At 45.8% G+C, this 22,307-nt stretch overlaps 1 protein-coding gene across 8 annotated transcripts in view; it reads right to left on the bottom strand.

Annotated features, from left to right (window-relative positions):
• UIMC1 (ubiquitin interaction motif containing 1) overlaps positions 1-22,307 on the bottom strand; it is a 92,017-nt gene that overhangs the window by 27,310 nt on the left and 42,400 nt on the right. For all 8 annotated transcript variants that reach the window (XM_083354101.1, XM_083354100.1, XM_083354102.1 and 5 more), the window contains 5 exons: positions 20,832-20,956; positions 19,307-20,428; positions 9,117-9,181; positions 6,118-6,206; positions 5,048-5,127 (listed from right to left, as the gene is read on the bottom strand). In XM_083354101.1, coding sequence (XP_083210227.1) covers positions 5,048-5,127; positions 6,118-6,206; positions 9,117-9,181; positions 19,307-20,428; positions 20,832-20,956 — 1,481 coding nt within the window. The remainder of the gene's footprint in view (positions 1-5,047; positions 5,128-6,117; positions 6,207-9,116; positions 9,182-19,306; positions 20,429-20,831; positions 20,957-22,307) is intronic.

The raw sequence follows: 22,307 nt of genomic DNA, 5'->3' as shown, positions 1-22,307 counted from the left end.
AATCCTACAAGCTAGACTTCAGCAGTATGTGGATCGAGAACTACCAGAAGTACAGGCAGGATTTCGAAGAGGCAGAGGAACTAGAGATCAAATTGCCAACATACGCTGGATCATGGAGAAAGCTAGGGAGTTCCAGAAAAACATCTACTTCTGCTTCATTGACTATGCTAAAGCCTTTGATTGTGTGGATCATAACAAACTGTGGCAAGTTCTTAAAGAGATGGGAGTACCAGACCATCTTATTTGTCTCTTGAGAAACCTATATGCGGGTCAAGAAGCAACAGTGAGAACTGGACACGGAACCACTGATTGGTTCAAAATTGGGAAAGGAGTCCGGCAAGGCTGTATACTGTCGCCCTGCCTATTTAACTTATATGCAGAGCACATCATGAGAAAGGCAGGGCTAGATGAATCAAAAGTTGGAATTAAGATTGCCGGAAGAAATATCAACAACCTAAGATACGCAGATGATACCACTCTAATGGCAGAAAGTGAAGAAGAACTAAAGAGCCTCTTGTTGCGGGTGAAGAAGGAGAGTGCAAAACTTGGGTTGAAACTTAACATTAAGAAAACCAAGATCATGGCATCTGGCCCTCTCAATTCTTGGCAAATAGATGGGGAAGAAATGGAGGTAGTGACAGATTTTATTTTCCTGGGCTCCAAGATCACTGCAGATGGGGACTGTAGCCAAGAAATTAAAAGACGCTTGTTCCTGGGGAGGAAAGCCATGGCAAATCTAGACAGCACACTAAAAAGCAGAGACATCACCCTGTCAACAAAATTACGTATAGTCAAGGCTATGGTCTTCCCAGTTGCAATGTATGGCAGTGAAAGTTGGACCATAAGAAAGGCTGAGCGCCAAAGAATTGAGGCCTTTGAACTATGGTGCTGGAGGAGACTCCTGCGAGTCCCTTGGACTGCAAGACGATCAAACCGGTCAGTCCTAGAGGAGATCAATCCTGACTGCTCTTTAGAAGGCCAGATCCTGAAGCTAAAACTCAAATACTTTGGCCACCTAATGAGAAGGAAGGACTCACTAGAGAAGAGCCTAATGCTGGGAAAGATCGAGGGCAATAGAAGAAGGGGACGACAGAGAATGAGGTGGCTGGATGGAGTCACTGAAGCAGTAGGTGTGAGCTTAAATGGACTCCAGAAGATGGTAGAAGACAGGAAGGCCTGGAGGAATGTTGTCCATAGGGTCGCGATGGGTCGGACACGACTTCGCAGCTAACAACAACAACAACAACAACAACAATTGTAACTTTTAATAAAATTACTATATAAAAAAGAGAGTGTGTGTTTTCTGACATACCCGTGAGAGTTTGCTCTTTCTATCAGTTTAATTGCTCAGAATAGCTATCTGTAATTATCCCTAAAGGGATGTGAGTGGAGAAAGCAGGCTGCCTACGTGGAATCCCAGAAAATTATATCCAGATTCTGTCTTCATTCCAGGGTGTTGTAACTGTCTCTCTTGCAGTCATAAAATTTTCCCCTCCAGAATTAGAGGAAAGAATGGGGAGACAGCAGCTAACCCCTTGGCTCTTTACATACTGTGCCCATTGAATCTATTTCAAAAAGAAACTGTGATGCAAGAGAAATCCTTATTCCATCTTTTAAAAGTATCCTTTCATGGACACATCCCTATAGTTTTCTTGGCAGCAGTAAAGAGGAATTTGTCACTTCCAGCCTTGACGTTCCTCAGAAATCTCCATTCAAATATGAACCAGGCCTGACTGTACTTAGCTTCGGAGCCCAGATAAGATCTGACATATTCCAAAAGCATCAATTCAGTGTCTATGACTGTGACGAATTACAGCTAAACACACAGGGAAAAATCCTCTGATATAATGAGGACATAAATTCCAGATGTTGCTGTCTCCTAATAACCAGACATTCTTACCTACCAAAATCTGTACTTACATCTTTTGTTCCCACCCTTCTTCTAAAAAAAGTGTGGACTCCTGTTCACTGACAAGAGTTACGAGCAGAATTTTGGATTAAAAATCATCTTGGAGTTTGATTTGCACACGAGAACCATATTGCTTTAGCAAATCATATCTAATTCTATACCGGGGATAGAAGATGAAAAAAAAGTATTTTAGAGTTCTTTCTTGGATTTTTTTGTAGTCTCAGAGTCACCATGTGTTTACCCATCTGAAACACACAGCCTATTCCTTAAAATACTCAAGTTTTTAACAGGCAAACTGACTCTGCTACTATCATATTCTCCTAATGTCATTCGACTTAAAGATTCCTAAGCATTTCAAAGAAAGATTTGCCGGAACCACTAACAGGTCTGCTTAAATTTTAAACGAGCTAGGTGGAATATATTCTATTATGAACTAAGGTAAGGTTATTTTTATTAGGCTAAAACTAAGAAACTCTCTCTTATTCAGATACAGGTGAAGAGAAATGGAGAGAAACTGTCATCTATGTCCTTAGAATGGCTCAGTTCCAAAGAAACCATCAGAAGAGGCAGTCTGATTGATTGTTTTGGCATGCCTCATGTTTTGTTTTATGAGCAGTCTCTTTTAAATAGGCCTGTTGCTTAGCAGTTTCATTGCAAAATTTACATTGTAAAGTAAGAGACCAATAAGGAATTTCACTGAACACTGCTTACATGCATGGGGATTTGTATGATTGGCCTTTAAAAAAAATATCTCAGCTGTCTCACCCTGCTGGCATGTGATCAGAATTAAATTGCAGGCAAACACTCACAAAATCCTTTTCTAAAGAAACCTAAGGCAGATAATTAAACTGAGGTGGGAATTCTGTGGCTGTTAAATTACATGGCAACTATTAGTACACCACCACATCTTCCGATTATCTCACATCTTAACATTGCAACATCTCATTTTTCTTTGGCGTGTCATGGATATGCTAGGCATAGGATGAGGCATGCCAAAGATGAGGCATTCTGATCAAAACAGTGTTACCCTAATAAGATGACACGTAGACAGATGTGAAGAACGGTCTATTTCTACCCCATTTCCACTTTATACAGCCTTGCAGCGCAAATGCCAGGTGTCCAAACAAACTGCTTACACTCCCACAGTAAATAACTCATTGTAAATGTAAATGCAGCATTGTGTAGCAACACTTGTCAGTCCCTTCCCTCTGAATGGCTTTTGATAAGTCCTGGGAGAAGGGCAGAGAGATGCTTTAACTGCATGATTGGCAGCCCACCCAGCCAAGGGGAAAGCCACAGTATCCCCTGCAGTTTGCAGCTGAAACCTCCTCTGTGGGCCGGCAAATGAGGCAGCAGCAGTATGGATACAGAAACAAGCTTGTTGAATAGTTTGTCTCATTAATTGCTCAGCCATGGAACTCAAGATGCTATTATGCTCCGTCTAACTCTGTTTAACTTGAGGATTAAATCATGCCGTAGCATTTGGATCCCTCTGCTCAGCACCACAAGGCAAGGCGTAAGATGGGCTACTTTCTTATTCCAAGCGACTCTCATTCTGACCACCTGCTGCCTGCCTGCCTGCACAGTTCTTTTATTTAATTATTTTAAATATTTATCCACCTCTTATCATGGCAGGCCCCTTCGTATATTGCACGGTGTTTGAAAAATGTGTTGAATTCCAGGAATACATAACACAGCATACAGTAATGAAATACATAAAATAACATTGCAACAGCTATGAGTAGTTCAACTGCACCTTCATAACATTTCAAATGGCAGGAGGAATTAAAAAAAAAGACTTGCAGCCTAGAGTCTAAGTTGTAGCAAAGCCTTATTTATACTTTTTTTTCCGAGGGAAACGTCATTCCAATGAATTGGCGCTACAACAGAAATCCCACCCCTCCTAACTCCAGCCCAGAACCCCTTCATAAAATATAAAGGACCTTCTCCTAATTGAGACCACCCTACTGCCCTTTTAGACCACGAGCACTTGGCTATTCATTGATATACTCTCTCACACAGCCCCAAATTCTAGCAGACTAAGGGCACTTGGCCAGAAGTGCCTAAGCCGGGGGTCTGCAACCTTGACAACTTTTAAGACTTGTGGACTTCAGCTCCCAGCATAGCTGGCTGAGGAATCCTGGGAGCTGAAGTCCAGGTTGTCAAGGTTGCAGACCCCTGGCCTAAGCTATGCATTAAGATGCCTGTGACAAGGTTATGCTCTATACTGTAGCCATCTTCATATAGGCACCACACCCTGCGGAGGCTGGGGGGGGGCCCTCTAAGAATTATGCTTTTCACATACGAGTCATCTTGTCAAGCATTCTTCAATTTGCTGCATTCATGTAACCTGTCAGAACAGCACCTGGGAGTTCTTTTGATATCCCCTCCCCCTTTAAATTGCAACCTAACTAGGTGTCTTTACCAGAAACAGCAACTGAAGTCAGATGTCATTGTCATGACAGCTGCACGGTGACTGCAGCACCGGTACACTGAAAACTCAACCCAACAGCATTCGTCTGGTGATAATGATACAAGCAAGAGAAGATTTTCTCCGGGTTAATTTAGAGAAACATCTAAGCTTGTTCAATGAAAGCACTAATACGAGCATAGCAATCGGTCCAAAATTCGACAGCGCCATTCAAGCCAGCACTGACACCACACATTCTGCCCACTCCGTTTCCATAAGCAACAGTGGGGAGTTTAATCTCACTGTGAAATCAATTTTGCTCTCATGCTTGTAACCCCTTTGTTCAGTTAGAAACATGAGCCGGGAGCAACTGGTTGCCCTTTCCACAGCAGCATCCAGTGGTGTCCTCTGGCACATTTTAGCATATCACTGCTCACAAAGGCACCATACTGATAAGTGTTGCGCCCAAAATGCCCAATGTGAGAAAGTCAACGAGAAAACCCTTAACTAAGAAGAAGTGCCATAACCACGGAGGAGAAATTGATGATAAAAAGGAAAAAAAAAAAACACACCAGGAGGCCCAAGATGAGAGGAGGCATTTCCGGACAAGATTTTTCTAGCAAGCTGCCTCTCGTTTCGCAAAGCAGCTCATTTTGGAAAATGGGTAAGCAATGAGACTCCGCAGTCCAGATGCTTTGCTGGCTGTTATTCCCTAAGGACCTGCTTACCTGCAGAAAGACATCTTTGCTGGATGAATGGATTTCTCCACTCTCAGGCTCAACAGCTTGGGATGGACTCTGCTGGGTTTCTGCAAACAGAAATCTCCATGTTAGCAGTGGCGGCGGCAGCCCGCCCCACCCCCACCCCACCCCCACCCCCGCCTTCCTAGACTCTGTAAGCCCCTTCCAACCCCCTCCCCCCCCAGCAGACTCCACACAAGCTGATAAAACGTATTCCATTTGCTTTACAGTGTCTTCACAGTTTCTAAACATTTTTTAGACTTGTCACAAATGTTAGCAGACAACGTGCAACAACACAGCTGAAGTAGAAGTTTAAAAGCCATAGTGCAGCCATGTGTAGATAAAACTAATGCCGCTCTACGGCGAAATGAGAAACAGGGAACAGGAGGGCACGTAAACTGTACACTTGATGGTGCAAGCTGGTGAATAATATTATGCAAGAATAAAACCCCTCAGCTCAGCACCCACGTAGCTGGTGTTTCCTTCGTATCCGGTCTATACTTCCCTCGATAAAAAAAACCTTAGCCAATCATCTGTGGGAAACCTCACAGTGAAACTTAATCCTGTGTCAAATGTACAACTGGAAAAAAGCTTGCTTTAAGAAAACAAGGTCAGAATCAGAACGGCTTCGGAAGAGAACAGTTTCACCTTGATCCATTCCTCGTTCACTGAATCAAGTTGCTCGTTCGGAACTAGGAGGAACAAGCGTTTCATTCAGTCTCCGAAGGACAGGATCAAGAGACCTTGTCCTGTTAAACCTAACTAAGAAAAAAAGGTCACTATAAACATTTACCAAAATAGTATTTATTCAAAACAAAGCAGCTGAACACAAGTCTCACTTATTTCACCCTCAGTCTGGTGCCAAGCAAACAATAGAAAAAGGAAAATAATGGGGCGAGAAGCATCTGCAGGCAATATGCCCTGGAAGCAAAGGGCTTATGGGGGGGGGGAACGCTCTGAAGTCCCACTTAATCATAAACAATAAGGGCCTGCCTGAAAGGAAAGGACATAACCTTTCTGACTCAAAATTGCAAATCGACTGTAAGCAGAGGTCATACCAGGGCACACGGTGATTTCCTCCTCAGCATGATCCTCTGTGGCAATGTCTGGGTTCTTCGTATTGTCCAAGGGAGTCAAGGCAGAAATGCTGCCAAAAACACAAACAGATGATAAATCAAAGCCACAAAGCATTCGGTGAAAGGCGGGTGGGATTCTGTAAGCTCTGCTTATTCAAAGAGGAGAGAGAATGCAACAAGAGGGGGGGGGAAAAAAGTGTCTCAAAAAAAAAAAAGCCTGCAAACAATTTGCCTCCCAACACGTCCTAAAAGAAATGTGCAAAAGGAAGGCTGTTTACTGAGATCGGTAAATGTTTCCCCGATGGTTTTTAGTCCTGGTCACAGGAACATGCCGGGTAGCAAAACAGCCATATGCTTAGTAACTCCTAAAAGCAGAACAGCGCAGTGATCTTTTTGACAATGAACGCTTCATTATCCATATTTTACTGATCAGTTGTTGTTGTTTTTTCAGAAGGCAGGAATCTGACACAATTCAAAGTTTCTGCATAGCAAAGACTTGCCAACATGAAAAGAGCATTTTTTTCCCCTTATGCTACATTCAACTTTGCCTGATTCCTCTCATTTCCACTTTCCAGCAAAGTCATGTTGTCTCCATGTCATAAGAGAAAGAGGCTAAGCTACTACGACATAACCATCCTTTCATGCTTCCCGTGAGTTCTGTGTAGTTCCCTTGCTGGAGAGATCAAATATGCAAGTGTATATATTGTTGTTGTTGTTAGTTGCGAAGTCGTGTCCGACCCATCGTGACCCTATGGACAACGTTCCTGCAGGCCTTCCTGTCCTCTACCATCTTCTGGAGTCCATTTAGGCTCACGCCTACTGCTTCAGTGACTCCATCCAGCCACCTCATTCTCTGTCGTCCCCTTCTTCTCTTGCCCTCGATCTTTCCCAGCATTAGGCTCTTCTCCAGTGAGTCCTTCCTTCTCATTAGGTGGCCAAAGTATTTGAGTGTATATATAAAAAAACATAAATCCCAGTACTGACTAAAGAAAAGAGTTACTAAATTAAGTAGACAGAAACAGTCATTGCCCAATTTATGATAAATAAGAAAATTCTAATGGAAAATCACGTGACTTCTCTCACTCTTTAAATAAAATGGAGAGGGGCGGTATATAAATCTAATAAAATAAAATAAAATAAATAAAATAAAATAAAACTACTCATAAATACGAAATAATCATTTAACATAACTATTAATAAAACTACTTTAAACCAGTTGTTATGAATCCAAGCTCCAATGTAAACTATCAAGATTTACATCAAAAAGGCCTCTGCTAAACAATTTGCCACGACCTTTATAAAACAGGCTAATCAATTTGAAGTCCTCGTGCATTGCTCACTACATCAACTACCTCTTGGTAACAAAACATAAAACCACTTATTAAAATCTCAATCTGTACTTTGCATAAGCTAGGAAACAATAAAGCTGAGTGGCCCACAGAAACCAGCAGAGGAAAATGTCTTTGGAAGAAACCATTTCCAAAATTACTCCAGAAGCCAAAGAATCAAAGAGCGTCTCAAACCTACTAACTTGGGTGCCGTGCACTGTCCAGCACAGGGCTCTGCTGGCAAAGGGCCACTTGCCAGATGGCAGCTTTTAATCTGCACAAGACTTGAGAACAGCATGGCTATGGTTAGTTCAAGGCAGATGCACTTTCTGATGAAATTAGATGTCACAGTACGGAATGGTCAGCCTTGATCCCAGAGGTCCGATGAGGTCTGGGAAATTGGAACAAGCCTTAAGAGATTGATGGTTTTCCATTATGACCATTTGAAATCTAGACAAATACCATCCAGAATTAGGGCTTTCCCTTTTAAATGCTAGCTAATGAATACTTCCCAAACAATGTCACAGTGAAGAAACAAGAGGGGTTTTCCCCCCCACCTCCTTTGCTCGTCCCCATTCAGTCCCTCCTGAATGGGGAAGAGAAAGAAACCGTCCCACACTTGAACATCTCAAACACCCCCCCCCCCAAAAGCATTACCATAAAAAACAAACCAACAAATTCCTTGTGTAATTCTGTACATGTTATTCCTTCCTGGCTGCAGGGTGGGAAGAGTTATCACATCAGTTAGTCTGCTCCCTCATTCAGCATTCAGCCCAAATGTTGTTAGATCAATGAAAAGAGGATATCAGGCAGTGAAAAACTGGTGGCCTCATGCCAAGGCCATTTAATTATAAGACCTGGGAAAACAACCTAAGAATTAAGTGGCTTTTCCCAGCAACCTCTGACTGAGCACAAATATTGGAACTTTCCTGGGAATTTATTTCATGAAACATTCCCTGACCTGTGCCATCTCCTCAAATAGCCTTCATTTTCTGATCTCGGTGGAAAACTGTTCTAGCTTGCACATTTAATTCTTGCTTTACGAAGCTTCTAAGAAGCAGACTTCCAAGAATATATCCCTAGAAATGGCCATCTTGCTGTTCCTGCTAAAGAAGGTACATAGCGGTGACCCAAATGTAAAACGTAAGCAGCAGCTCCGTCCTTCTGTTCCCTTTTTCTGAAGCTCCCAAATTACATGCATCACTCGCTCCTACCTTATTTGGGCTTCCAAGAACATTGTTGTCTCAAGGAAACAAATATTTGTCACTATTAGGATGATTTTCTTAGATTCCTCTTCTATTCTTTCCATTTCATACACATGCATGTGTGCGTGCACACACAGACACACAAACACACAGACACACACAAAAACCATGCCTACACATGGACTCTGAATTTATTGCTGTCGCTATTCCCGAAAGCCTACTGCTTTGAGCAATGTCAAATTAAATCATCACGTTTTTTTGGCCAGGAGCTGTACTTATGAAAAAAAATCTTTGCTGCAATGGATACTTTTTCCTTTATATTTTAAAGAATTGGGCACATTTCCGACGGCTATTCTCTTCTGCTGGATCATATATGCCACTACCTAGTCCTGCTTAGTAACCATTTTGGTTATTACAGAATCAACAGTGATGAAATTTATCTCCTTGCCTTTGTGTAATCTGTACAGGCTCCCTTTCTTCAAGCATATCTTCTGCAAACAGCACCTGGGAAGCCTAAGAAGAAAAAAACATAATTATTATTTGACTATACATTACATTATTGGCTATATTTACAAGTAGTCCTCGACTTACAACTGTTCACTTAGTGACCGTTTGAAGTGACTCACAAAAATGTAACTTATGATCATTTCTCACACTTACCACCCTTGCGGCATCTCCGTGGTGGTCACATGGTCAAAATTCAGGGGCTTGGCAACTGAGCCACATTTACGATGGCTGCAGTGTCCCGGGGTCACGTGATCCCCTTTTGTGACCTTCTAACAAGCAAAGTCCATGGGGAAGGGTGACGAAGTGAACAACTGCAGTGATTCACTTAATAACTATGGCAAGATTCACTTAACAAATGTCATGCTTAGCAACAAACGTTTGGGGCTCAACTGAGGTCGTATATTGAGGACTACCTCAACTATATTACACATCTAAAGAGACCCAAAGATCACCTGATTTCAAAATCATAAAAGTTAGAAGAAGCAGATTCCAAAAGGAAAAGGTCACCTAATAGTTGCTGGCAACTACTTAAAGAAGCTGGGTCTTTTCCTGGGAGTTATGGCATATACATTCTTATTCCCCTAGAAGTGTATTTGAGAAGGTCTCCTTCAAATCAAATCGCTACAGAGTCCTAATAAAAGCTAGAAGAAACCAGATAACCACCATAACTAATTTCCCATAATTAAGTTCTCATCAAGGAGATCTGCTTAACAACCAATACCAAAACAGAAAGTGATACAAACCAAGAATTGCAGCCAAGAAGGCATCTTCTGTTGGACAAGTTGGGATAATAATCATAACAAGAGTTTGTTTTCATGAAACCTAAACTCAAAAGTTAAATTCAGAAGCAAGGGTGCTATAAAGGCTAACTCTGAAAAAGAACCAATCTGGAGAACTAATACACTTCAGATATTGAATGCATCACTTCATTGTCTAAAAGAGAAATGCAATCTTGCAAAATGTTTTGTGAGTATATATACCCTGAAAAAATGAAGTCCACATCAGAATTAATCAGCTGGAAATAAAGTTGACAAATGGATTATCATTTCATATCTACAGACATTAGCGAGAAACTAATTGTACCAAATGCGTATTCTGAAAAGTAAATATGTTCTACTATACAAATTTTAAATGAAGTGGCTTTCTGGATTTGAGAATTCTTCCAGGGCCAAGTGCTAAATATTTACCTGTGTTTTTCTACACACAAAACTTTTTGGTGTAAAAGAATAAGAAAACATTCTGAGAGTAGAAAGCTAGAATCTGTAGCCCAGGCAACCTTGGCTCTTTTATGACTCATGGACTTCAACTCCCAGAAATCCTGAGCCAGCCATGCTGAGGGAAAAGGGGGAGGTTTCCAAGCTGAGCCATGCTGGCTCAGGAATTCTGGGAGTTGAAGTCCACAAGTCATAAAAGAGCCAAGGTTGCCCACCCCTGCTCTAGTCTGACAACTGTCATACTCCTTAATTCTGACAGACCTTTAACCTTATTCTGCTAAATTTGTGATTACCGTATATACTTGAGTATAAGCCGACTCGAGTATAAGCCGAGACCCCCAATTTCACCCCCAAAAACTGGAAAAAGTTATTGACTCGAGTATAAGCCGATCCGCCGTTCTGCAAGCCTCTGCCGCCAGCAGAGGCTCGATCCGCCATTTTGCAAGCCTGAATACACAGGAATACCCTGTGTGGCCGCGGCTCGTCGGCAGGTCTCCGTTCCTCCTGCCGACCTTTGGGGAGGTTTGGGCGCCTCCCCAAACCTCCCCAAACCTCGGCAGGTCTCCGTTCCTCCGCGCAGACCTGCCGACGTTTCGGGAGGTTTGGGCGCCTCCCCAAACGTCCCCAAACCTCGGCAGGTCTCCGTTCCTCCGCGCAGACCTGCCGACCTTTGGGGAGGTTTGGGCGCCTCCCCAAACGTCCCCAAACCTCGGCAGGTCTCCGTTCCTGTTTGGGGAGCTTTGGGCGCCTCCCCAAACCTCCCCAAACCTCGGCAGGTCTCCGTTCCTCCGCGCAGACCTGCCGACCTTTGGGGAGGTTTGGGCGCCTCCCCAAACCTCCCCAAACCTCGGCAGGTCTCCGTTCCTGTTTGGGGATGTTTGGGCGCCTCCCCAAACCTCGGCAGGTCTCCGTTCCTCCGCGCAGACCTGCCGACCTTTGGGGAGGTTTGGGCGCCTCCCCAAACGTCCCCAAACCTCGGCAGGTCTCCGTTCCTGTTTGGGGAGGTTTGGGCACCTCCCCAAACGTCCCCAAACCTCGGCAGGTCTCCGTTCCTGTTTGGGGAGGTTTGGGCGCCTCCCCAAACCTCGGCAGGTCTCCGTTCCTCCGCGCAGACCTGCCGACCTTTGGGGAGGTTTGGGCGCCTCCCCAAACGTCCCCAAACCTCGGCAGGTCTCCGTTCCTGTTTGGGGAGGTTTGGGCGCCTCCCCAAACCTCGGCAGGTCTCCGTTCCTCCGCGCAGACCTGCCGACGTTTGGGGAGGTTTGGGCGCCTCCCCAAACGTCCCCAAACCTCGGCAGGTCTCCGTTCCTCCGCGCAGACCTGCCGACCTTTGGGGAGGTTTGGGCGCCTCCCCAAACGTCCCCAAACCTCGGCAGGTCTCCGTTCCTGTTTGGGGAGCTTTGGGCGCCTCCCCAAACCTCCCCAAACCTCGGCAGGTCTCCGTTCCTCCGCGCAGACCTGCCGACCTTTGGGGAGGTTTGGGCGCCTCCCCAAACCTCCCCAAACCTCGGCAGGTCTCCGTTCCTGTTTGGGGAGGTTTGGGCGCCTCCCCAAACCTCCCCAAACCTCGGCAGGTCTCCGTTCCTCCGCGCAGACCTGCCGACCTTTGGGGAGGTTTGGGCGCCTCCCCAAACGTCCCCAAACCTCGACAGGTCTCCGTTCCTGTTTGGGGAGGTTTGGGCGCCTCCCCAAACCTCCCCAAACCTCGGCAGGTCTCCGTTCCTGTTTGGGGAGGTTTGGGCGCCTCCCCAAACCTCCCCAAACCTCGGCAGGTCTCCGTTCCTCCGCGCAGACCTGCCGACCTTTGGGGAGGTTTGGGCGCCTCCCCAAACGTCCCCAAACCTCGGCAGGTCTCCGTTCCTGTTTGGGGAGGTTTGGGCGCCTCCCCAAACGTCCCCAAACCTCGGCAGGTCTCCGTTCCTCCGCGCAGACCTGCCGACCTTTGGGGAGGTTTGGGCGCCTCCCCAAACGTCCCCAAACCTCGGCAGGTCTCCGTTCCTGTTTGGGGAGGTTTGGGCGCCTCCCCAAACCTCCCCAAACCTCGGCAGGTCTCCGTTCCTCCGTGCAGACCTGCCGACCTTTGGGGAGCTTTGGGCGCCTCACCAAACGTCCCCAAACCTCGGCAGGTCTCCGTTCCTGTTTGGGGAGGTTTGGGCGCCTCCCCAAACCTCCCCAAACCTCGGCAGGTCTCCGTTCCTCCGCGCAGACCTGCCGACGTTTGGGGAGGTTTGGGCGCCTCCCCAAACCTCGGCAGGTCTCCGTTCCTGTTTGGGGAGGTTTGGGCGCCTCCCCAAACCTCCCCAAACCTCGGCAGGTCTCCGTTCCTCCGCGCAGACCTGCCGACCTTTGGGGAGGTTTGGGCGCCTCCCCAAACCTCCCCAAACCTCGGCAGGTCTCCGTTCTTCCTGCCGACCTTTGGGGAGGTTTGGGCGCCTCCCCAAACCTCCCCAAACCTCGGCAGGTCTGCGCGGAGGAACGGAGACCTGCCGAGGTTTGGGGAGGTTTGGGGAGGCGCCCAAACCTCCCCAAACAGGAACGGAGACCTGCCGAGGTTTGGGGAGGCGCCCAAACCTCCCCAAAGGTCGGCAGGTCTGCGCGGAGGAACGGAGACCTGCCGAGGTTTGGGGACGTTTGGGGAGGCGCCCAAACCTCCCCAAACAGGAACGGAGACCTGCCGAGGTTTGGGGACGTTTGGGGAGGCGCCCAAACCTCCCCAAAGGTCGGCAGGTCTGCGCGGAGGAACGGAGACCTGCCGAGGTTTGGGGAGGTTTGGGGAGGCGCCCAAACCTCCCCAAACAGGAACGGAGACCTGCCGAGGTTTGGGGAGGTTTGGGGAGGCGCCCAAACCTCCCCAAAGGTCGGCAGGTCTGCGCGGAGGAACGGAGACCTGCCGAGGTTTGGGGAGGTTTGGGGAGGCGCCCAAAGCTCCCCAAACAGGAACGGAGACCTGCCGAGGTTTGGGGACGTTTGGGGAGGCGCCCAAACCTCCCCAAAGGTCGGCAGGTCTGCGCGGAGGAACGGAGACCTGCCGAGGTTTGGGGACGTTTGGGGAGGCGCCCAAACCTCCCCAAACAGGAACGGAGACCTGCCGAGGTTTGGGGACGTTTGGGGAGGCGCCCAAACCTCCCCAAAGGTCGGCAGGTCTGCGCGGAGGAACGGAGACCTGCCGAGGTTTGGGGAGGTTTGGGGAGGCGCCCAAACCTCCCCAAACAGGAACGGAGACCTGCCGAGGTTTGGGGACGTTTGGGGAGGCGCCCAAACCTCCCCAAAGGTCGGCAGGTCTGCGCGGAGGAACGGAGACCTGCCGAGGTTTGGGGACGTTTGGGGAGGCGCCCAAACCTCCCCAAAGGTCGGCAGGTCTGCGCGGAGGAACGGAGACCTGCCGAGGTTTGGGGAGGCGCCCAAACCTCCCCAAACAGGAACGGAGACCTGCCGAGGTTTGGGGAGGTTTGGGGAGGCGCCCAAACCTCCCCAAACAGGAACGGAGACCTGCCGAGGTTTGGGGAGGTTTGGGGAGGCGCCCAAACCTCCCCAAAGGTCGGCAGGTCTGCGCGGAGGAACGGAGACCTGCCGAGGTTTGGGGAGGTTTGGGGAGGCGCCCAAACCTCCCCAAACAGGAACGGAGACCTGCCGAGGTTTGGGGAGGTTTGGGGAGGCGCCCAAACCTCCCCAAAGGTCGGCAGGTCTGCGCGGAGGAACGGAGACCTGCCGAGGTTTGGGGAGGTTTGGGGAGGCGCCCAAACCTCCCCAAACAGGAACGGAGACCTGCCGAGGTTTGGGGAGGTTTGGGGAGGCGCCCAAACCTCCCCAAAGGTCGGCAGGTCTGCGCGGAGGAACGGAGACCTGCCGAGGTTTGGGGAGGTTTGGGGAGGCGCCCAAAGCTCCCCAAACAGGAACGGAGACCTGCCGAGGTTTGGGGAGGTTTGGGGAGGCGCCCAAACCTCCCCAAAGGTCGGCAGGTCTGCGCGGAGGAACGGAGACCTGCCGAGGTTTGGGGAGGTTTGGGGAGGCGCCCAAACCTCCCCAAAGGTCGGCAGGTCTGCGCGGAGGAACGGAGACCTGCCGAGGTTTGGGGACGTTTGGGGAGGCGCCCAAACCTCCCCAAAGGTCGGCAGGTCTGCGCGGAGGAACGGAGACCTGCCGAGGTTTGGGGAGGTTTGGGGAGGCGCCCAAACCTCCCCAAACAGGAACGGAGACCTGCCGAGGTTTGGGGAGGTTTGGGGAGGCGCCCAAACCTCCCCAAAGGTCGGCAGGTCTGCGCGGAGGAACGGAGACCTGCCGAGGTTTGGGGAGGTTTGGGGAGGCGCCCAAAGCTCCCCAAACAGGAACGGAGACCTGCCGAGGTTTGGGGACGTTTGGGGAGGCGCCCAAACCTCCCCAAAGGTCGGCAGGTCTGCGCGGAGGAACGGAGACCTGCCGAGGTTTGGGGACGTTTGGGGAGGCGCCCAAACCTCCCCAAACGTCGGCAGGTCTGCGCGGAGGAACGGAGACCTGCCGAGGTTTGGGGAGGCGCCCAAACCTCCCCAAACGTCGGCAAGTCTCCGTTCCTCCGCGCCCTGCCTGCCTGCTTCTTTCCGCTGCGGAAAGAAGCAGGCAGGCAAGGCGCGGAGTTTGGGGAGGTGCGCGCGCACCTCCCCAAACCTCCCCAAACTTCGGCAGGTCTCGGACGGCGGTGGCTTGGGAGAGGTGCGGGCGATCCCGGAAGCACCAAAGCCTCGGCCGCGCACAAGTCCTCGGTAAGTTTTTTTTGTTGACTGGAGTATAAGCCGAAGTGGAATTTTTCAGCCCAAAAAGTGGGCTGAAAAATTCGGCTTATACTCAAGTATATACGGTATGTTTTTCCATTCTCTTTTCCCAATCTCCCCACTCCCACCCGCATTTACTCTTCCCTTTCTCTCTTCTTCCTATGCCCCCATATTTTTTGTCAGTCTAAGCAAACATATTGTGAATTATCCATTTTGGGTGAAGAATATGGTCCTAACTACAAGTGAGGACAAATGCTATTACACATAATCTCCTTCCTACTATGTTTCAAGAGCAGACTCAATATTATTGGAAAAGCTTGCAAACACGGCTTAAAGGGGAAAGGCAAATAGCCCTAGGACCATGAGTAGACTCAACAAGTATACTTTTCCAGGGTGTGTGTGCCATCAGGTAATATATTTGAATCCTGGCACCTGCCTAGATTAGTCCCTTGGCAAGATTTTTCGAAAATGGTTTTGCCTTTCCTCCTTCCTAGGGCTGGGAGAATGACGGGCGCAAGGTCAGCCAGTTGACTTTGGGCCTATGGTGGGACTAGAAATCACAGTCTTTTTGGCTTCTACCTTGAGGCCTCTACGTCAAACTGGCTTTTCCTTTGCACTTTGCAAAGAATCTCCTCTTATATTCTTAAGATGGTAGAGCAGATGTTTAAAATGCAATACAAATGACCACCCCCAAATTTATCTTTCTCAGTTCCTTTCTTTTTTAAGGGAATATGCTTATTCAGATTCAGAAGATCTTAATGTTTGTTCAATCAGTCCTAGAAAAAAAATGAAGAAACTGACTTGCTTCTTAATGTTAAATTAGATAGATTTGAAGCCTCTTGTTCCCATATCAAAGCATCCCCCTCTCTCTTTGAAATAATTGTCCTTTATCCAGATGATTAAAGTCCTGGAGGCTAAAAGATAAGAAGAACAGTTGCAGGACTTGAGTTTGGCTAGTCTAGAGAAAAGAAGGACCAGGGGGGACATGATAGCAGTGTTCCAATATTTGAGAAGCTGCCACAAAAAGGAGGGGGGTCAACATATCTCCCAAAGCACCAGGAGGCAAGAAACAACTGATGGAAACTAATCAAGGGGAAAAGCAACCTGGAATTAAGGAAAAACTTCCTAACGGTGAGAACAATTAACCAGTGGAAGAGCTTGCCGTCACCACTCGGGTTTTTTAAGAAGAAACTGTCGGAAATGGTATAGGGCAGGGGGTAGGCAACCTCGGCTCTTTTATGACTCATGGACTTCAACTCCCAGAATTCCTGAGCCAGCTATGCTCAGGAATTCTGGGAGTTGAAATCCATGAGTCATAAAAGAGCCGAGGTTGCCTACCCCTGGTATAGGGTCTCCTGCTTGAGGAGCGGGCTGGACTACAATGCCTCCAAAGTCCTTTCCAGCTCGATTCTGATTGATTGAACCCCAAACACCTGCCCATAAAATGGAGGAGAGAATGGAGAATTAGCACGATTAGAGTATTCGCAACAGTTTCACGGGAATATTATTTTCAGCAGAAGTCCACAACTGCTGCAACCACTTGCTTCACTCTGGACAACAAATAAGAAAAATGTCCCGCTATGTCAACAGAAGTATATGCTTCTTCCTGAAGAACACATGGAGCTTGAAAGAGTCACTCAAGCACTTTTAACCATTTTAACACAATTTCATGGAATCGCAGTGAGCAAAAGAATCATTAGGGAAGACCGGAAGAAGCTGTAGCTGTTGCCTTCGTTAACCATTTTGCAAGTGAGCAAAGGCAAGCAGTACAGTTAAATAGGCTTGCCACTAATGCAAACCACCCGAAAAAGCACCTTGCAGATTCTACATTGACAACTTATTCAGCTATACTGTAGTAGTAACAAGTGGCTCAACCAAGCAGCTGGCTGATAGCATCTGCTTGGACTGAACAACTAAGGAGACATGTTGGCACTTTAAATACATTAGTGCTTCCACTACTGTCAACACAAAGGGCACTGAAACGGTGACAAATATGCCGGTAGGTAATTACGACAAAGAAAAATACGATGCTCAAATGAAGCTTAAAACATGGAAAGTAGACTTTGAATTATCTGCCCGCTGCTTCCATGTTCTATTTCATGTGGAAGAAAGAAAAGCAATGTTAAAAATTACCTGTCGGGAAGCATATTGTTAGACTTGGCTGCCTTCCCGCCTTTACTTCTCTGTTCTACCATTATAAAGTGCTTTTGTGTCTATTTACAAGTGAGGACTTAAGCTTTTTGCATTTTAATTGTATTTTCAAGTTCCCCCAATTATGCCATTTGTCTCTTGTGGTCCTAAAGCAATTTTAAATGTCAAGACCATTATTCCCCAACTTGAGCTGCATGAAAAGCTCAAGAATTCAGCAGTCATGGAGGCTTACTGTGCATTTCACTTGCCAAAATACATTCCAAATTAAATATGGTCAGAGGTTCCAACAAGAGAACAGAGAAGGTTTGACCTTAAACCATTCAGGTCATTGCCAGCTTATCATAAGTGAGTAAAGAAATTGGGCACAAAGCCAACTGTTTCTCTTTGCAGGTCATCTTTAAGGTTGTTTAAATATAACCGCTTTGGAGCCAAGTCTACGAGACCTAAAGCACAAACTGTACTGCTCCTCCATTTCTAAAAGAAAATGCAGACGTGACAGATTTTCCTCAGAATGTTCAACATTATAAGGTTGAGTATAAATATCACAAAACAAGTTAAGTATCTTTCTATCACCAGGGTAAACAATCAAATATACTTGAAAATAGTAACAAGAAGGTTCAGGTTCAGCCGGAAGAAGATGAAGTTATACAATGATCTAGCAGCGAAGTCGTTATGAAAAATGAGGGTTGAAAAAGGCTGACACAAATTTAAAATACAACAGCAATAAATACTTCATCTGACTAGCAATGGGTTTCAGACACGGTGGTGAGCGAAAGCTGCCTCTTCCCCCTGAAGAGAGAAAACCTGACACCTAGCGGCCACTCAGTAGATATTTAAAGGATACTTTCAGCAAACGAAACAAAGATTAAGCTTAGTTCTGGCCTCACTGCATAAACTTTGACAACTAGAGAGATTGTGAGGTTTTCCTGGATATGTCTCATTTTTTGTCATATAATACAATGAATGAAAAGGAGAGCGCACTGCTCAAAAATGCAAAGCAGAAACACAGAGGAAGCATGAAAGATTGATAGGTTTGGGAAATGTAATAACTCCAAAGGACAAAGCAATAAAACAAATTCAATAATATAAATTAAAATTTCAGCTCAGAGTAGCAAAAGTTCACAGCTGAAAATAAACCATGTTCCACAACTGTCCGAATATAATACCATACAGATTTCACATCTTGCTGATTCTAACAAATGCAACATAATCTAGCCATGATTTTAGCAAAACCCCTTGATCAGCAACCCAGAGCGTCCACTTATTCTACAGTGCTGTGCATTTGTGAATATAATTTTATTTACATTGTAAACTAAATTAGTATATAGGTAGACCTTGATTTACAATCCTTCGTTTAGTGACTGTTTGAAATTAAAAGCAGCAGTGAAAAAAATGACTCATCACTAATTTTCACACTTACAACTACTGTCGCCCTCCCCACCCCCCATCACATGCACAAAATTAGGAAGCTTGGCAACTGGCATGTTAATTATGGCAGTTATACAGTTGTGATCATGTGATCACCATTTGTAACCTTCCTAGCCGGCTTCCAACAAGCGAAATCAAAGGGGGGGAAAGCCAGATTCACTGAATGACCGCATGAGTCACTTAACAACTGCAGTGATTCGCTTAACGATGCTAGCAAAAAAGATCATAACATGGGGCAAAACTCAATTTAAAAAATTGTCTTGCTTAGCAACAAATTCTTTTTGGCTCAGTTGTGATCATAAGTCAGGGACTATCTGTACTCTTAAAAGCAGATTTTCAGAGGACGCTAATGGCTTCAGAACCCTTGAAGCATCATTGGATAGCATTCAGTACAGCAGTTGGCAATTTACAGCTCCCAAACAATTCTTTGTGTCCCCTAGAATTCCCTCTAACCTTACCTTTACTGCTGAAAAATCAATAGCATAATTTCCTGCCATTTTGATCTAAGAATGTGCACGCAGCAAAATGCTTAGCCGCTCTGCTCTTGTTGTTGTTGTTGATGATTCATAATTCTCCAGGTAGGGCAAACGTACCTGAAGAGAGCTGCTTGCTGGTTCATCTCCACACTCAGAGTTGCTTCCCTCTGCTACATCCTGCGCTGGATGCTTGTAAAACTCTCCATTTACTCGGGAAAGGAGCCAGGACACATTGTCGGGTTCCTTTTTCTCATCCATGTCTTCCCCTTCTTGATCATCGGTATCTTCTCTTTGCCGTGACGTTTCCTCATCGTTTGCAAGTTCGCTTTGTCTCAGGGAGCGTGAATTAGGAACAATTGGTTGCCCAAACGGCTTCTTCAGCAGGAGCTGCCGCTGAGCCCGTTTCAGGCTTTTCTGGTAAACCTCAAGCTGGCACATGATGACTTGAGTATATTTGTTAGGATCTATTCCTTTGGGGCAGAATGGGACACCCCAATAGTAGTGCACCACATCCGGCTCTTCCCGCTGGCATTTCTCATCAGTCCAAGGAAGGGTGCAGATTGGCAGGACGCTTTCCGGGAGGCCAGTCCTTTCTGCAAGCTCGGCAGACACACGTGTATTTTCACTACGCTCAGCCTGATCTCTGAACTCAGAAGGACTTCCGTCCCGATCGAAAGGACTCTGCTGCTGGACTTCCTTCTGTAGGACTCCTGGGCAATCAAGGTGAAGATTTCCTTCGAAGTAATTTGGGGACTGTTCCATTTCTTCATATGATGGTGTCAGAAGGCTGCTCTTTTCCGAAAAGAGCCTCCGGGGTGCCAGTTGCCAAGGCCTCCGAGGTCTTTGGGGAAAGGTGGGACTTCGGATAATAGGTAACTCCTCTTCTGCACTACGTGATGAATCACTGGAGCAGCTCCCAGCCGGCGAGGAAGAGCCCGACCTTCCCAAAGGCTGGCTGTTCCCTGGAGATACAATTATGCTAGAGACTAGTGAGTTTTCAACTATGTCCTGGCTTAACCTCGTCAGTACTACCAGGGGACTCTTGGTGACATCTGTCTGTCTGTTCCCATCAGCTTTGTCACTTGGAAAGAGGGAGCAAGGAGACTCAGAGGAAGGTAGCGGAACTTCCAGGAGCCGAGAATCCTCTGCTCCAGATGGGTGGTTTTGCCCTGGACACACTGATGCCTGGGAAAGGAGAGGCAAAGGTGCCACAGCAGAAAGCTCAGAAGGCTGGCAGCTCTACAGGAAGAACAAGAGCAAACAGAAAATGAAAATGATTTGCACGTGTGTGTGTGTGTGTGTGTGTGTGTGTGTGTGTGTGTATGTATATATATATATCTGTATTCTTCTAATTATGAAATCAAATTGACTGCTCTTCTACACAGTAAAAAAACCATAAATGATACTTCCACATTAATCTGCTCGGTGATAGCCAACGGTGAAATTAGATATTATGCATCAATAGGTCCATTAGCACAGTAAAGCTTAACAAATATATTTGTTATATTTGCTCCCTTGTCAGATGCTTTGTCTAAGACTACGATTCCAAGTGAGGTTTACGTAAGCCAGCCTTGGAGAAAAGTCATTTTTGAAACCTACAGGGGGGAAAAAAGAGTAAAAGGAGTACATCTCTTCTACTTACACTAAGGCTCTCAGCAATGGCTTTTCTCAAAAGTTCTTCCTCTTCCTCCTCTTGTGAATTCAACTGTCTGGCTTCTTGCTCACTCATTTTTAAAGCCAAGGCAAATTGTTCGTCTTCCGACATCTCTGAGAAGATTAAAATAAAATTATAAATCATGATTAAATCATGGACCCTTAATTCTTATACCTGTAGGAGCCTGAAGACTTTCAGCTTCAGAAGGGGAAAAATCACCCTAAATTACATAAGAACCATTAAATAGGAAATTAGAATAAGCAGTGCTAAACATAGCATAATACATTCTGAAAAATATCGAATAATTGAGCCCAAGTCAGGCAGTTAGTTAAAGTTCTCACAGCAATCATAACTTTGACTTTTTTGATACATTCATCATAATGAAATATTTTATCATACAATCATACAGCAGAAGCTCTATTTTGTACTTTCGTATCCAATATATATATAAATCAGAGAACAGAGGAAAATAGCAGACTGTGAACACAAAAGAATGCTTTAAGAATATCTTACAGAATAACAGAGTGAAACCTTGGAGGTCATCTAGTCCAACCCCCTGCTCAGGCAGGAAACCCTATACCATTTCAGACAAATGGTTGTCCAGTCTCTTCTTAAAAACCTCTAGTGTTGAAGCATCCACAACTTCTGGAGGCAAGTCGTTCTGTTGATTAATTGTTCTAATAGTTCTGGACTATTATGTAATATATATAATACATTACATATTATATCTATATAATAGTATAGTTCTAGACTATTATATATATAATATATAATACTATTGTATATTATATATATTATAAATGATAGTATATATAATATATTATGTACATATACATTAGTTCTAGACTATTGGCAAAGCAGGATATTTCCTTCCTATTGAAAAACGTTTAGCTAAAATATACCACAATACTTTTTCCTTCAAAAATATAAAGTGGGACAGTTCATGTGCCAGGTTCTCCAGAATTTGTAATAGGGAAGGAAGAGAGAAAATAATACCTTGGAGAATGCTGTTACTTCTGTTCAGAAAAAAAAATTCTACTTAGAAAAACTGCAATAGCCAAGTAACTTTTAGCATGATTTCCTAGGGAACTAAGGTGCTATTATCTACTTCCTAGCTCTAGCAAGATTTTCCAGAACATATTAGAAAGCATATGTTGCTTTGACAAGAACAACAAAAACCCCAAGTAGCTTCAGAAAACATCTATTCACTGTTATTTCTGATCTACCATTTTTACTTGGCAAAAAAATATTGATGCTCAGAAAGCCAAATGATAACTTCAGTGATTCTACTCTGAGTTTCAGAACTCTGAGGAACTGAATGAAGTGTAAAACACTTTTCCATCAAATAATTATAGGCTGTTGAGAGTTTTTCCACACAACAATTCTAAGGCAAACAAAAGCATCAAAATATCGTATTTAGGAGTACAAAACAAAGAAAGAAAGCAGTGTCTTGAACAAACACAT

This window comes from Vipera ursinii (genome assembly GCF_947247035.1).
Source record: "Vipera ursinii genome assembly, chromosome: 2".
NCBI classification, from domain to species: domain Eukaryota; kingdom Metazoa; phylum Chordata; class Lepidosauria; order Squamata; family Viperidae; genus Vipera; species Vipera ursinii.
The sequence above is the reverse complement of the archived record's forward strand: the minus strand, read 5'-3'. Positions and strand labels throughout refer to the sequence as shown.